At 45.1% G+C, this 14015-nt stretch overlaps 1 protein-coding gene across 1 annotated transcript in view; it reads left to right on the top strand.

Annotated features, from left to right (window-relative positions):
* The window catches only part of PAICS (phosphoribosylaminoimidazole carboxylase and phosphoribosylaminoimidazolesuccinocarboxamide synthase), a 42275-nt gene extending 28695 nt beyond the window's left edge, over positions 1-13580 (top strand). The window contains exons 13-22 of the mRNA XM_066317226.1: positions 1536-2974; positions 3416-3461; positions 4036-4233; positions 7067-7245; positions 7908-8087; positions 8179-8292; positions 10162-10245; positions 10350-10530; positions 11521-11679; positions 12358-13580. Coding sequence (XP_066173323.1) covers positions 1536-2974; positions 3416-3461; positions 4036-4233; positions 7067-7245; positions 7908-8087; positions 8179-8292; positions 10162-10245; positions 10350-10530; positions 11521-11679; positions 12358-12524 — 2747 coding nt within the window. The 3' untranslated portion in view covers positions 12525-13580. The remainder of the gene's footprint in view (positions 1-1535; positions 2975-3415; positions 3462-4035; positions 4234-7066; positions 7246-7907; positions 8088-8178; positions 8293-10161; positions 10246-10349; positions 10531-11520; positions 11680-12357) is intronic.
* Positions 13581-14015: the final 435 nt, after the last annotated feature.

Genomic DNA, 14015 nt, shown 5'->3' with positions numbered 1-14015 from the left:
CCTGACTTGGATGGCCCATTAGTATTCACTATAATCTTCTTTCATATTTAGTTATTTTTAAAGGCCTGTGGTTACAAGATGTGTCTTAGTTTTTGACTTTAAAACCATGGGCCTCCTGCAGTTTATTGATTCAGTTAATGCTAAACTTTAACTCTGGTTTTCAAGAGACATTCCAAAAAGTAGAAAGAAAAATAGCTGTTATCCTATTACTCCCTGATCTGGCTCCCAGCACTTTTACCCATTGTAACAGGAAGAATGCAAAGAGAGAAACATCAGCAAAGAAAATAGGAACATTAAGGTCTCAGCTATTTAACAAGATTTTATTGACTACTTGCAAAAGTGTACCTAATGGAACAGACTGTTTCACTTTTACAGGTGCAATGTTTATGCCTTTAGGAAGGCATCCCTTAAAAATTTTGACAATTACTGAGTTAGATCAGAATCAAAGGCAGTGCATAAATGCCTCTAGGTGTGTAGCTTCCTGTAGAATTTGTGAATGAATGATGAATTTCAATCATAGTATAATATTGCTGTGTACAGCTGTGTCCTCCACAGATATCTGATATGGCAAATTAAATATGTTTGTCAAGTGCCCATCAAAGAAAAAAAAATCAAACAAAGCATATTGAAAAGTTGAAATAAGGTTGCAATGAAAATTGAGAAAATAAGATATGAACTAATGAAAACACATCAATCATTTTATTTCCACCTAAGATACTCTAGGTCTGCCAGTGTAATTGTAAGCACAAACAAGGGAGGATTTTTTCCCACCCTCTTCACAGAAGAATGACGCAAACTAAAATGAGAGTATTGTTTCATTTTACATGAAAACCGTGGCTTTGTTCCTATCACTCACAATAAAAATATTTTTGGTGGACACTGGCAAATATATATATACCTGCAGCTGAAAGAGAATTATTAGCATATAAGAGTCAGGAGGGATGCAGCATTTTACCAGGAAAAGTATATGAAACTCTACTGTAACAAACAGAAAATCTCCATGTAAATTATTTCCTATTGTTGGTCCAAAACCAATTTCAGAGCAAGATTTGCATGTCTGTGACCTCAAGAATACAAAGAATGTATTTTATCTGTTCAGTGCATGTGTACTTACCCATGCCCAGGTCACCTAGGTAGCCCACCTACCCAGACTGTCAGGAATGTGTTTATTTAGTACACTTTTTGCAGCAGTGAAGTGCACACTACTTGTGCGTGTCTGGCTGTGCATGTGTTCCCACAGGGAGGACATCCCTTTCGGGCACCAGTGAAAAAATGACTGGTGTAGGTCAGTCCATAACATTATTATTTTGAATTCCAACCAAATGGAAGCAGAACCCAAATCTCATTCTGTAGCTCTGCATCCACATGGATGGATAACAGTGAATCAGGTCTGTTGCACATTGCCGTGGACACGTCAGGTACAAGTTTTAGTGTATCATGATGATGACTCTAAACCACTCCGCTAGTGGGAGCCTAAAAACGTTTAAGAACTGTTTCGTTTTGGTAGCCTCAGATTGTGTGATTTACACTTTAAGGTGAGCATCTCGAGAACGACGGCCGGGACTTGCCGCGACTCGGGCAGGAGCTCATTGCTCGGCGTGGCCGCGACGGGGGCGGGCTCATCCCCAATGCCCGGGGCTCATCCCCAATGCCCGGGGCTCATCCCCAATGCCCGGGGCTCATCCCGCCGCCCCGGGCTCATCCCCAACGCCCGGGGCTCATCCCCAACGCCCGGGGCTCATCCCCAATGCCGGGGCTCATCCCCAATGCCCGGGGCTCATCCCGCCGCCCGGGGCTCATCCCCACGGCCCGGGGCTCATCCCCAACGCCCGGGGCTCATCCCCAACGCCCGGGGCTCATCCCCACGGCCCGGGGCTCATCCCCAATGCCGGGGCTCATCCCCAATGCCCGGGGCTCATCCCCAATGCCCGGGGCTCATCCCGCCGCCCCGGGCTCATCCCCAACGCCCGGGGCTCATCCCCAACGCCCGGGGCTCATCCCCAGCGCCCGGGGCTCATCCTTACGGCCCGGGGCTCATCCCGCCGTCCGGGGCTCATCCCGCCGCCCGGGGCTCATCCCCAATGCCCGGGGCTCATCCCCAAAGCCCGGGGCCCATCCCCAATGCCCGGGGCTCATCCCCAACGCCTGGGCTCATCCCCAATGCCCGGGGCTCACCCCCAACGCCCGGGGCTCATCCCCAACGCCCGGGGCTCATCCCCACGGCCCGGGGCTCATCCCCAATGCCCGGGGCTCATCCCGCCGCCCGGGGCTCATCCCCAAAGCCCGGGGCTCATCCCGCTGCCCGGGGCTCATCCCGCTGCCCGGGACGCGGCCACGCCGCCGGCTCCGCGCAGGGACGTACGAACGCCCGGGCCGGTGGCGCGGCCCCGGCGGCGGGAGCGGATGGGACCCAGGCGAGATGCCGCCGAGGTCGAAAGGCGTTCGACAGCTCTCCTTCGGCGGGACGGGCTCGGGAGGCGGAGGGACGTTCCTCGCACTTCGCCTCCGGGATGCTGCCGGGCTCTCCGCTGGGGCGGAGCGGAAGGGACCGGTCGGGACGCTCCCTCTCCTCCCCTCCCGGAGCGCTCCCGCCGCCGGAGACGCGAGGGCCTCCGGGCAACACGTGCCGCTGCAGGGCCCAGAGCAGCCGCCGGGGCCCGGCCGGCACCGAGCCGAGTCCGGGCGGCCCCGTCCGGGCACAGCTCGGTCCCCGCGCCCCTCTTACCTGTGCTGCAGCCCCACCAGCCCCAGCGTGATCACATGGGGCACGTCCAGCTCCGTGGGCCAGGCGCCGGAGGCGATGCAGCCGAACACGCCGCACTCCTCCCGGATGCCCAGCTCCTCCAGCTCCATGGCGCGGGCAGCACGTGGTGGCGCGGCGGCTCCGCTCCCAGTCCCGGCCCCGCTCCGGCGGCTCCCGCGCGCTGCTGCCGGCGGCGCTCAGCCCACAACGCCGCTCCGCCCGGGGATCCCGGTGGCCCGGCGGCCGCCTCCCGCCCTCATTTACATACGGGGGGGGCGACACCGCACCCCCGGCCCGCTCCGCCGCCTCTCCCGGCCCCGCCTCCCCTAGATTCCACCCTGCCCGCGACCCCGCGGGGCGCTCCAGGCCCGGGCGATGTTTGCCCGCGGGGTGAGGGCGCGGGGAGCCGGGGGCCGGGCGCGGCGCGCCGCCGGCATTGGCCGGGCAGAAGGCCGGGGCTGTGTTTGCACGGGCCGGGGGCGGGCGCCGGGGGTGATGCCGCCGCCCGGGGCTCGCTCGGGGGGCTCGGCGGGGCCGCCCCGCGGCGTAGGGCGGCGATTGGCGGGCGGTGTCTCTGCCCGCTGCCCGCGCCGCCCGCCCCTTCCGCCGGTCCCTTCTTACCCCCGCCGCCGAGCCGTGCGCCGTGCGCTCAGCCTCTCTCCTGTGCCCTAGGTGCCCGCGCCCGCGCCCGCCGCAGCCATGGCCCCCGCAGCATCAGGTAACCGGGCGCCTCTCGGGGATGCGTCGGGGGGCCGCTGCCCGCTCAGCGGATTGGGGTGTAGATGCTTCGGAACCAACTTTTTCCCGGCATAAGTTTTATTTTTTTGTCTTTTTTTTTTAATAATTTTTTTTTTTCTGTGGTAGCCGCTCGTTGGCGAGGGTGGGCACGGCTGCAGCAGAGGTGGCGGGGCCAGCTCCGGGCGCAGGATGCTGGAGGCGGCACCCGCTCCGCGCCGCCCGTATCGCGGAGCTCCGGGGCTGCCCCGAAGTTTGGAGAAAAACCCGAAAAAAGCCGCGGGTGCTTTTGGCCGCCTCGCTCAGGCGGCAGCTCCCGGCTGCCCGCGGCCGTGGGGCGGTGGGAGAAAGCTTTGAGAGGGGCTTTTGGCTTCGATTTAGGGGGAGCGTGGCCACATCGCATCTGGGTCGGGGCTCAGGAGCTCCTCGTGGTCGGGGACCAGCGCGGGATCCCCAGGGACTCGGAGGTGGTGGCTCCGCGTGCGGAAGTAAACAAGCCCTTACCATGCAAAAGTTACCTTTTTGTTTTGCTTCGTTTTGTTTCTTTGTTCCTCTAGACCTGAAACTCGGCAAAAAAGTTAACGAAGGTAAAACGAAAGAAGTGTACGAGCTGCCAGATATCCCGGGATGTGTTCTCATGCAGTCAAAGGACCAAATAACGGCGGGAAATGCAGCCAGGAAGGACCGAATGGAAGGGAAGGCTGCCATTTCCAACACAACGACAAGCTGTGTGTTTCAGCTGCTTCAGGAAGCTGGTAAGTATTTAATTTTAAAGGTAGAATGTGTATTCCATTCTGTTACAAACATTATTACGAGATAGTATTACTTTATAAAGGTGTTTAACCTGCCTTGAAGCGCTCGTGGTTCTTTTAGTCTTTTTTTCTATTAGCTTTTAATTAATGCTTTTCTCTCTCTGGTACTTTAGAGCTGCGTGAGCGACTTGTTCATTTGGAACATGAGTGTGTCTGCAGTAATCTAGTGTTGCAGATTACTGCAATAGTTTCTCCCGCTTGTTTGGACACACCCCCAATCCCATCCCGTCTGCTTTTGTCAGTTCTTCCATCCCCTACACTTCCTTACCTGTAACTCTGGGCTGGATGCATCTGCGTTGCTGTATTACCTCTGCATGCACAGAGTGCACTTTTAGCTAGTGGCACTACCACACTATGTCTAGGCTGTGTGAAATCTGTGTATGTAAGCTGAAACATAAAATTAGAGTGTCTTTTCCCCCCCCTCAGTTGTGTGTTATAGCAGCACAAACTTCCTCTAATCTTTGCATGTGACACTCGTGAGGACCACATTGCAAAATACACTTATCAGTCTGTATTGAGTGTATCAGGAGCTTAATCTTTAAAAGATTCAAAGTATTTCTGATGCTAGCAGTGAATTTTTTCACTGAGTATGTAACTTGAGTCACTCAGGTAGGTTTTGCCCCACACTTGCAAAAGTGGAGCCAGTGACTTTGCTTTGAGAAAGCATTTTGAAGTGTCTTTGAGTAGTTTGCAAGTCGCAAAGAGGAATTTATGTTGTTGGTAAGTCTGCTAACAGTACTAGAATACAGGCACTAGTAAGCTTAGCTAAGATTGCTTATAGCTGTGTGCTCCATATGCTTTGAAACATTCTCACTGCTTCATGCACCAGCTAAATTACTCTACAGTTTGTATTACCTGTTGTAAGATGTGGTGATAGCTCTCAAACTGAAGTCCTAGCATGTTTCATGTGGGGAAGAGAAAGATGGGTTCTCTAGGGTTAGTGCACCAGCCTGTCTTTAAAGAACTACTTACACAGAAATACATACCAAGTAATTCAGTGTAATCCTGAGACACTGGCTTTCTTTGGGAAGCCTGTTGAGCATACAGTACTAAGAAGCCTCCTAGGTATTTGATCATATTTGCAGTTGACTAAAACTTCTGTTTTTCATTTAGGAGCAGTTAGTGAGATGTTAAGCCTAATTCTTGAATGGCAATAGTTAAGATAACAATCAAACTACTTCATACCCTACAGATGTGCACTTTTAACATGAAGAAGTCATTCTGTTGACATCTCAAAAATCCATGAGTGGCTTGTACTCATGACTTCCAAGTGCCATGGAAAAAATTGCAGACTAACCTGCAGCTGCATTTTAAAGCAACAAAAGAACTTTCAGGGTTCTTCTCCAGTTTCCCTATTTGAGTGGTGTAAATGCAGATAGTAGAAATGCCTTCTTGTAGAGCGTGTTTGCTCATTTGCCTTGTGCAACTCTTCTTTACCCACTCTTTCAGAGGTGATGATTTACAGAGTTCTGTTAAAGTTTCTCTCCCTTTTATACTAGAGCTAATGTGAGCCTAGCAAAAGCACACATCTGCACTGATGAAAAATGTAGTAGTGAGCTAGGCAGGGACCTTAATGTGCATTTGATTATTTATATAATTCTGCCTTTGAAGGAAATGCACTAAACTTTGAAGAGTCAGCGTTCATATTTTAAGAACTTTTGTTTCTTCCTTGATGGTTCTGGAAGTGGAATGGAATAGAACTGCTTGGTTTGACTGAGTGCAGCTCCTTTGCCTTTTGTTTCTGGCACACGCTGATTTGGCTTGGCAGTTGTCTTGCCCTGATCAGGTGTGAAACAAAGTGATGCAGAGTCCCCAGGCAAGTGCAAAGGAGAGCTGCTTTATTGCAAAAACCAGGCCTTTTTAAGCAGTTAGCCCTTTATCAGTCACATAGTTATAAATCATAACAAACATAATTCAGCCAACCAAGATACACCATGATGTGAACACACAATGGTTATATAACTTGTTTTTCTACCTCTAATTCAGCTGAGTCACTTTCCCATAGTCCTTTTCTACTTAGCCAAAGTAAAAGCCTGAGCCATGATTTTACAAGGCCTTCCTTTTGTAATGTTTTTACCTGTGTGCAACAGTTGAGGGAGAAACAAATTGACAAAAGAGTCATTTTGTACTTAGAGTGCTGATCTGCATGTTGGCTGTCCCTCTTTTCATCTTACAGTTCTCTTAAGAAGTTTGACTTGCTGCAGCAGGTTTGAGTGCACTTGCTTCTGAATCTGTCTTTTGCCTAATAAAACACCAAGATCTAGTGTCCTAAATAACTTAAGTTTGTGATGAAAGGGAGGACAAAACCATTCTCTGGTCCATCTGCTTTTATTAAGCAAAGTAGTAAAGACTGCTGTGCTCTGTTACTCCTTTGAAAGGCTCCAGTTACTGTTGGACCTATAATGAATCTTTCACCAGAGAACATGGTTGGGTACTTAGCTGCTGCTAATTTATATTTTTAGAACAAACAAAAACATTGTGAAGGATAGATGTAATTGTTAAAGGTCTGTGAACAAAATTATTTTCAAGAATAGAATTTCTGAGTTACAAGTGAGTGTTGTATGATGAAATCGGCAAAACTAAGGACTTGTGGAGTATACTTGCCTTTTGCAAGGCTGAAATGGGCTTAAAATACCCTGAAGTGATTCAGTGTGTCCCTTAAGTCCAGGGAAGAACAAGACTCTTAAATGTACTTAAAATTAAAGATATTTGTGATTACTGTTTTAACTGTGGAGTGTGCCTATTGATGGAATTAAGCTGCCACCTTTTTATTTAGGAATAAAAACAGCTTTTGTCAGGAAACAGAGTGACACAGCCTTCATAGCAGCTCACTGTGAGATGATCCCCATTGAATGGGTGTGCAGAAGAATTGCTACTGGCTCCTTCCTCAAGAGAAACCCTGGTGTCAAAGAAGGGTATAAGTTTTACCCACCCAAAATTGAGATGTTTTACAAAGTAAGTTTTCTTTCCTGTGATCTTAATCAAACTTAAGCAGAACTAGAATTCTGTTTTATCTCCTTTAAAGTGCTGACAGATAAAGCCAGCAGTGCTAGTGGCTGACCAGTCCTCTCACTATCAGTAGTTTTGCCATTCTAACGTTTTCTTGCATTCTTGTCCAATAGCTATTTTGTCCTGAGTCCATACAGTAGTGGCTTGCAGTGGAATCAAAGAATAACAAGCCAAACTGTACTTAAAATTAAAAAAAAAAAAAGTAGGTATGAGGACTTTTTAGGCATAAGCTTAATGCATCAGTTGAAACAGAGATGTTGATATATTTGAAGAAATTAAACAGTACTTTCAGGGGGAGGGTAAGTAGCTAGCTAGTCGTTTAGGATTCTGAGCTCTTGGGAATGTGTGGTGAAAGATGTCTCTGGTGAATTGTAATCTAAAGTGTTTGTGGTGTACCCTGTTATTCTTTAAGATGGTCAGGTGTTTCAGCAAGTGTTTTCAATGTTGCTGTCATTTTTTAAATGCTAATCATAAAATATTAGTTTGAAGCCTGTATTTGTTATTTGGGAAAAAAAAACAACACACAAACCCTTGTATCCTTTAATGGTTATTTTCCTTCTATAGCAAGCTTAAATTACATCATATGTTTGTTCTGGTTTTCTTAACAGGATGATGCTAATAATGATCCACAGTGGTCTGAAGAGCAAATAATTGAAGCAAAATTCTGTTTTGCTGGGCTTACTATTGGCCAGACTGAAGTGGATATTATGTCTCGTTCTACTCAAGCCATTTTTGAGATCCTGGAAAAAGCATGGCAGCCCCAAAACTGCACTCTTGTGGACCTGAAGGTATACTAATCTAACTTCTCAAGATCCTGGTTTTGACAGGAAAAATATCACTGTATAATTACTAAAATAGGATTCTCACTGTCTTTTTTAGATTGAATTTGGTGTTAATGTGCTGACAAAAGAAATTGTTCTTGCTGATGTTATTGACAACGATTCATGGAGGCTGTGGCCAGCAGGAGACAGAAGCCAGCAGAAGGACAAACAGGTGGTGCTTTAATCTTTACCTTCTAAGTGAGCAGGGGACAAGAATGAAGAAAGTAAAGCCTACAGTGTAACATCTGGTTTCAGAGTGGCTTTTTCTAGATGGTCTTAACTTGTTTAGGGAGTAGTTTGTATGGTACCATGTGTCCAAGCCTGTTGTCATTAAATAGTTTATCTGGTTTACAGTAGAAAAAATTCTCTGTATATATTCAGCTGGAATACCCATCAGCACTATTTACTGGAGCTACCATGAAGAAGTGTGGGGTTTCCAGGAATGATGAGGATTTCTGACTTGCACAGATAATAATAAAATAGTTGGATAACAGATTGGTGGGAAGAACAGAAGCTGTTTTTTATAAACACATCCAGACTTTGATAACTGCATGCCTTCAATCCTGTTGACTGCTTTTATTTCTTTCCTTCCTCTCCACTCTTTCACAGGTCTGCCTCTAAGTTTCTCAGTTTATTTAGAGGGGTATCCTCTGCTAGTAGATAGCTGGTGATACTTAGGAGAGAACTGCAGTGAAGATGCTTTTCTTTGTTATTTATTCTGGTCAACCATGAATTCAATAATGCTGCCTCCAGAAGTGTTACTTATAGACTGTGCCCACATACGAGGCCTGAAAACAAGTTTGAAACAGAACTTGTCTTATATTTAAAGTTACAGCATTTATACTTCTCAAATATCTCTGAATTACCAGATGAGTAGTTATGAAGGAACTGCTTTGGGAATGCTGCTGCCAGGAGTTTGTCATGGTTGTTGAGACTAGTAACAGAAACCCTGTGAGAGAAGGTGTTCTAAGCCACAGGGGAAGATTTCTAAGTGTACGTGGGAGGAAGGATATTAATTTTAAATTGGGAATCAAAACTGCTCTTGTTTACTTGACTTGAATTATGTAGTAGTGTGCTTGAGTGAATTGCTCTGACAGTTCCCTAAAATAAGGGACATGATAACATCATGCAGAACATAGGATGGTACAGTGCTACTACAGGCAACCATGTCATTACAAATCCAATTTTAAAGAAGTTGTATGTTTTTCCTGAAGTTTCCCCTGTGAAAACCTTCCAAAACCTTTTAATACTCTCGTGGCTGAAAGTCGTTTGTGTTGTAAATACCATAAATTGCAACGTGGAAGGTTGTTTGTACCTGGAATTGCTAGAAACTGCAAATATTTCATTTGAGGCATAATAATAATTCTTATCAATTATGGTAGCAAAATTAACCTTTTGTGTTCCCAAACCACATTCATTTTATCTGCTGGTTTTGGCTGGGGTAGGATTATTTTTCCTGACAGTGGCTAATACAGGGCTGTGTTTGGATTTGTGCTGAACACAGGGTTGATAATAAAAAAAGTTGATTTGTTATTGCTGAGCAGAGCTTCCACAGACCCCAAGGCCTTTTCTGCCTTTGGTACTGCCACACTGGCGAGGAACTTGGGGGTGCATGGGAGGCTGGGAGGGGACACAGCTGGGACAGGGGACCCCAAAGGAACACTCCAGGCCATGTGACATCTTGCTCAGTGTGTAAAGTGTGCGGGAAGGAGGAAGGAGTTGTGGGGAAATGTTTGGAGTTGGTGGTGGCTTGTCTTTCCAAGTCATGTGTGATGTGGCCCTGCTGACCTGGAGATGGCTGAACACCTGCCTGCCCATGGGAAACAGGGAATTCATCCCTTAGTTTGTTTTGTGTGTGCAGCTTTTGCTTTGCCTATTAAACTGCCTTTATTGCAACCCACGAGTTTTTTTTTTCAATTCTGCCTTTCAGATTCTCTCTCTGATCTCTGGTGGGGGAGTGAGTGAGAGGCTGTGTGGGGCTTGGCTGCTGCCTGGGGTTAAAACACAACACTTCAATGCTTTTTGTATTTTCTTTTTTCAGTCTTACCGGGACCTGAAAGAAGTGACCCCAGAAGCACTGCAAATGGTGAAGAGAAACTTCGAATGGGTTTCAGAAAGAGTAGAGGTACCTGGTTTTAAGAACAGCACATCCAGACTTTGATAACTGTGTGCCTTCAATCCTTGTTGACTGCTTTTATTTCTCTCCTCCCTCTCCACTCTTTTCTCTAGTTGCTTCTAAAATCAAAGAGCCAAGGCAGAGTTGTGGTGTTAATGGGATCTTCCTCTGACCTCAGTCACTGTGAAAAAATAAAAAAGGCATGTGCAACCTTTGGAATTCCATGTGAATTAAGAGTGACTTCTGCTCACAAAGGGCCAGATGAAACCCTGAGGATCAAAGCAGAATATGAAGGTAAATGCCAAGAAATACTGATGTGGATTGACACAGCATCATGTTTCAGAATGACTTGGCAAGTTAAAAGATTTTTGTGGGGTTTTTCCATTTTTTTTGTTAAACAGAACACCAAGCTGTTACAGTTGTTTCACACTTGCTAGTAGCAATTTTGGAGTAATGTGTTATCCTGCTGCCCTGCCACAACTTTCATTACTCAAAGTCTAACCTCTGCTTTTATCCCAGTATCAGAACTGGGACAAAACTACTTTTCCCTAGCCTTGATCAGGTTAGTAGATTTATTGTAGCATCTTGCTGGTGATGCCATCATTTCTGAAACAAGGAAGAACAGTTTCTCTAGCTTGACTGAATATTCTTTGTGTTATATTAGGCAGATGTTGCTCCCACCATGTTTTTCTGTTTGATAAAAATGTTCTTGCTTATTACTTTAGATGCCATGAGACAATACAATGAGAAAAAGAGACTTGCTTTAAATTACTCTCTTTGCCAGGAAGACTTAACAGCTCCTCAAAAGTGTTTATAGCCTAGCAGAGGAGATAACAGGAACTATTTATTTCTGTGGGAGTATACACATTCTATGCATACCATTCTACTTGATGAAATTACAAATGTGGTAACCATAGTCAAAACACTCACTTTGAGGTGAACTGTTTCAGATTTAAGGAGAGGAACACTTACAGATGCCAGAGGTTTAATGGCTGTGCTCTCTACAAAGCAAAGCAGCACCTCTTCCTCTGATACTGAGACTTCCTCTCAGAGGCAGAGTAAGAAATGCTAATTTTAGCTGTGGTAAGCAGTAGCTGGGATTTAAGGATCTAAGATTTCTTAGAAGATTTTTCTCTAAAGGGAGAGGTTAGACAGAAAATGTTAGTGCCAGGTAATGAAAAGATAACTGCTAACACAATTGTGAACTTAGACAAAGTTCCCATCAAAGCAAGTGGTAGACAACAATGTGGATTGCTTATCTCTGAATGTCTTTGTCCCCACCAGGAGATGGAATCCCAACAGTGTTTGTTGCAGTAGCTGGCAGAAGCAATGGTTTGGGGCCAGTAATGTCTGGTAACACTGCTTACCCAGTTGTCAACTGCCCTCCACTCTCAGCTGACTGGGGTACTCAGGATGTGTGGTCCTCTCTCAGACTACCCAGTGGTAAGATGATCAACTCCTGCTCTTATTCTCATTTAGCTCTGTGGTGGTGTTGTCCTGCTGTACACACACGGGGCAAAGCATTGGAAAAGCAGCTGGATCAGTACCAAGCAAAGTCTGTGGAAATATGTCTATACCAGCATTGATTGTTAATGGCAAAAAGCCCAATGGACAGAGCAAAGATTACACAGGAATAGTCTTTAAAAAAAGTAAACCTTGGCTTATCCTTGCTAAGCATTTAATTTTGAAATTGAAAATAGTATTCATGAGATTTTAAGTAATTGAATTTTAAAGCATTTTCCTTATGATCAAAGGTCATAACAATCAGTGTAGGTAGAACTCAACTCCTGACTACTAATTCAGTGTATTTTTACCTGTAGGATTTTTAACTTTGTAAGTAACTGAAGTAGAGGCACAGAAGTCAGTTACTTCTTGATAAGGGAGTCATTTGCACAATGGCTTTTGGTGTCATAAGTAATATAAATAAAAAGTATAAGTAAAAGCAGTCATAAGTAATAAAAATACTAAAAGTAATAAAATACATGACACTTCAATGGCTTTAAAACTGGATCATTTGGCTCCTGGAGGCTGAAACAAGCCTTGTCTTTAATTGTTCTTCAGAGAAAATGTTTTGTTTGACTATAAACTATGCTTTAGTAAGTGGCATTCTCTTTTCTGCAGGTCTTAGCTGTCCCACTACTCTGTCCCCTGAAGGAGCTGCCCAGTTTGCTGCCCAGATATTTGGGTTAAACAACCATTTGGTGTGGGCCAAACTGCGATCAAACATGTTAAACACCTGGATCTCCTTGAAGCAGGCTGACAAAAAACTTAGGGAGTGCTCCTTGTAAGTCACACTAACAAGTAACTAGTAACAGTTACACAAAATGATAATGGCGTGTGCATATTCATTCATCTTAGGATTTACTCTTGGATGACCTCAAAAGTCCTGCATCATTTCTTGCAGAAGAAAGCATTGTTAGAGCAGAATAAGAAGTCTGTTGTGTTGTCAACCTTCCCTTGTGTATTTTTTTTAATATAACAGCTAAGTAGAGAGGGGGAAGTAGTATTTTAGGTATCTCTTTCTGTTGCTCCAGAATGGTGCTGTTCTGCTTTTTAGTCTATACTGTTAACTACAGACTACGTCAAGAGAATGATTTGGTACAATCTAAATAGAATTCAACTAGTCTTCTGCATTTCTGTAACAGTAACATTCTTCCATAATGTATGTCTTGACCCTTATTAACTGGACTGCTGACTAAAGCCCAGTGTTGATGCTGTTCTGCTTGCAATGATGGTATGCTTTCTTTAGCAATAAAATGGCAACATATACTGTATTAATAGGAAAAGAGCGTGGAAAAATGTTTTAAGACCCTGAAATACATGCCTTATTTCAAAAAAATCTATATACATACATGTATCTTTAAAAAATATGTGTGTGTATATTTACCCCATTGATACCTTTTGGAGTTGTGAAGTTGATGCAGATTTGCTTGTTCATAACAAGCTACAAATACAAATGGCTTGAGTGACCTGTAACTTGGCTTGTTGCCTGTTTGCTCTAGCTCTTGCCTAGTCCAGGCTTTGTCCTTTTAAATACTAGGCAGATCTACCTTCAGTAGTTCTGTAGGGCCGATGTGATGATGTTGGACTGTCTGCATAGACTTCAATAGCTGTAGCTATTCTGTATCTATACTTCCTCACTCTGTTTCTGTGGAAATTTTACTGACTAGAACAGGGGAACAAATACTAAAGCAACAAACTTCTGGGGGGAAAAATCTAAGCATGACTTTCTTGTCTTTGCACACACCAGTCTTCTGAGTAGGTAAGGTTCTAACAAATATGCAATTACTCGAAGTATGTAACACCTATGCTTTTAAAATTCTAAATAAACTATTCAATGCAAATTTGCTTCATGGAGATTTATTGAATAAGTACACTCAAAAGTAGCTGTGGTACATAACTTCAGGACCTCACATTAGGTAATAATCTTGCAAGAAGCTTATGCATTAAAACCTGCACTGGCACATTATTAGGTAACAGCCTTCTGAGAGATACTCTGCTGCCTGATTGTCTCAGGAGTGTTGCTTTGTTCCTGAAGTACTCCTCTGTGATGGTGTGGTAGGTAAGGCTTGCACTGTAGTATGAGTAACTGGATTAAATGTTACTGGTGGCCTTTACAGGCACTGACCACATCTTATGTGTATCTGTATAGAAGAGCTCTAAGCAGTGTTCTCCTGAATGCAAGGGTTTAAAATTGCTCAAAGCTCACCCTGAAGTAAAAGAACTATAGCTCTTTTCTTAAGCATTAGGGCAGTTGCTTTTCTAATAAATCTCTAAAT

Source organism: Sylvia atricapilla, chromosome 4, assembly GCF_009819655.1.
Source record: "Sylvia atricapilla isolate bSylAtr1 chromosome 4, bSylAtr1.pri, whole genome shotgun sequence".
Taxonomy (NCBI): domain Eukaryota; kingdom Metazoa; phylum Chordata; class Aves; order Passeriformes; family Sylviidae; genus Sylvia; species Sylvia atricapilla.
This window is presented reverse-complemented; position numbering and strand designations above follow the sequence as displayed.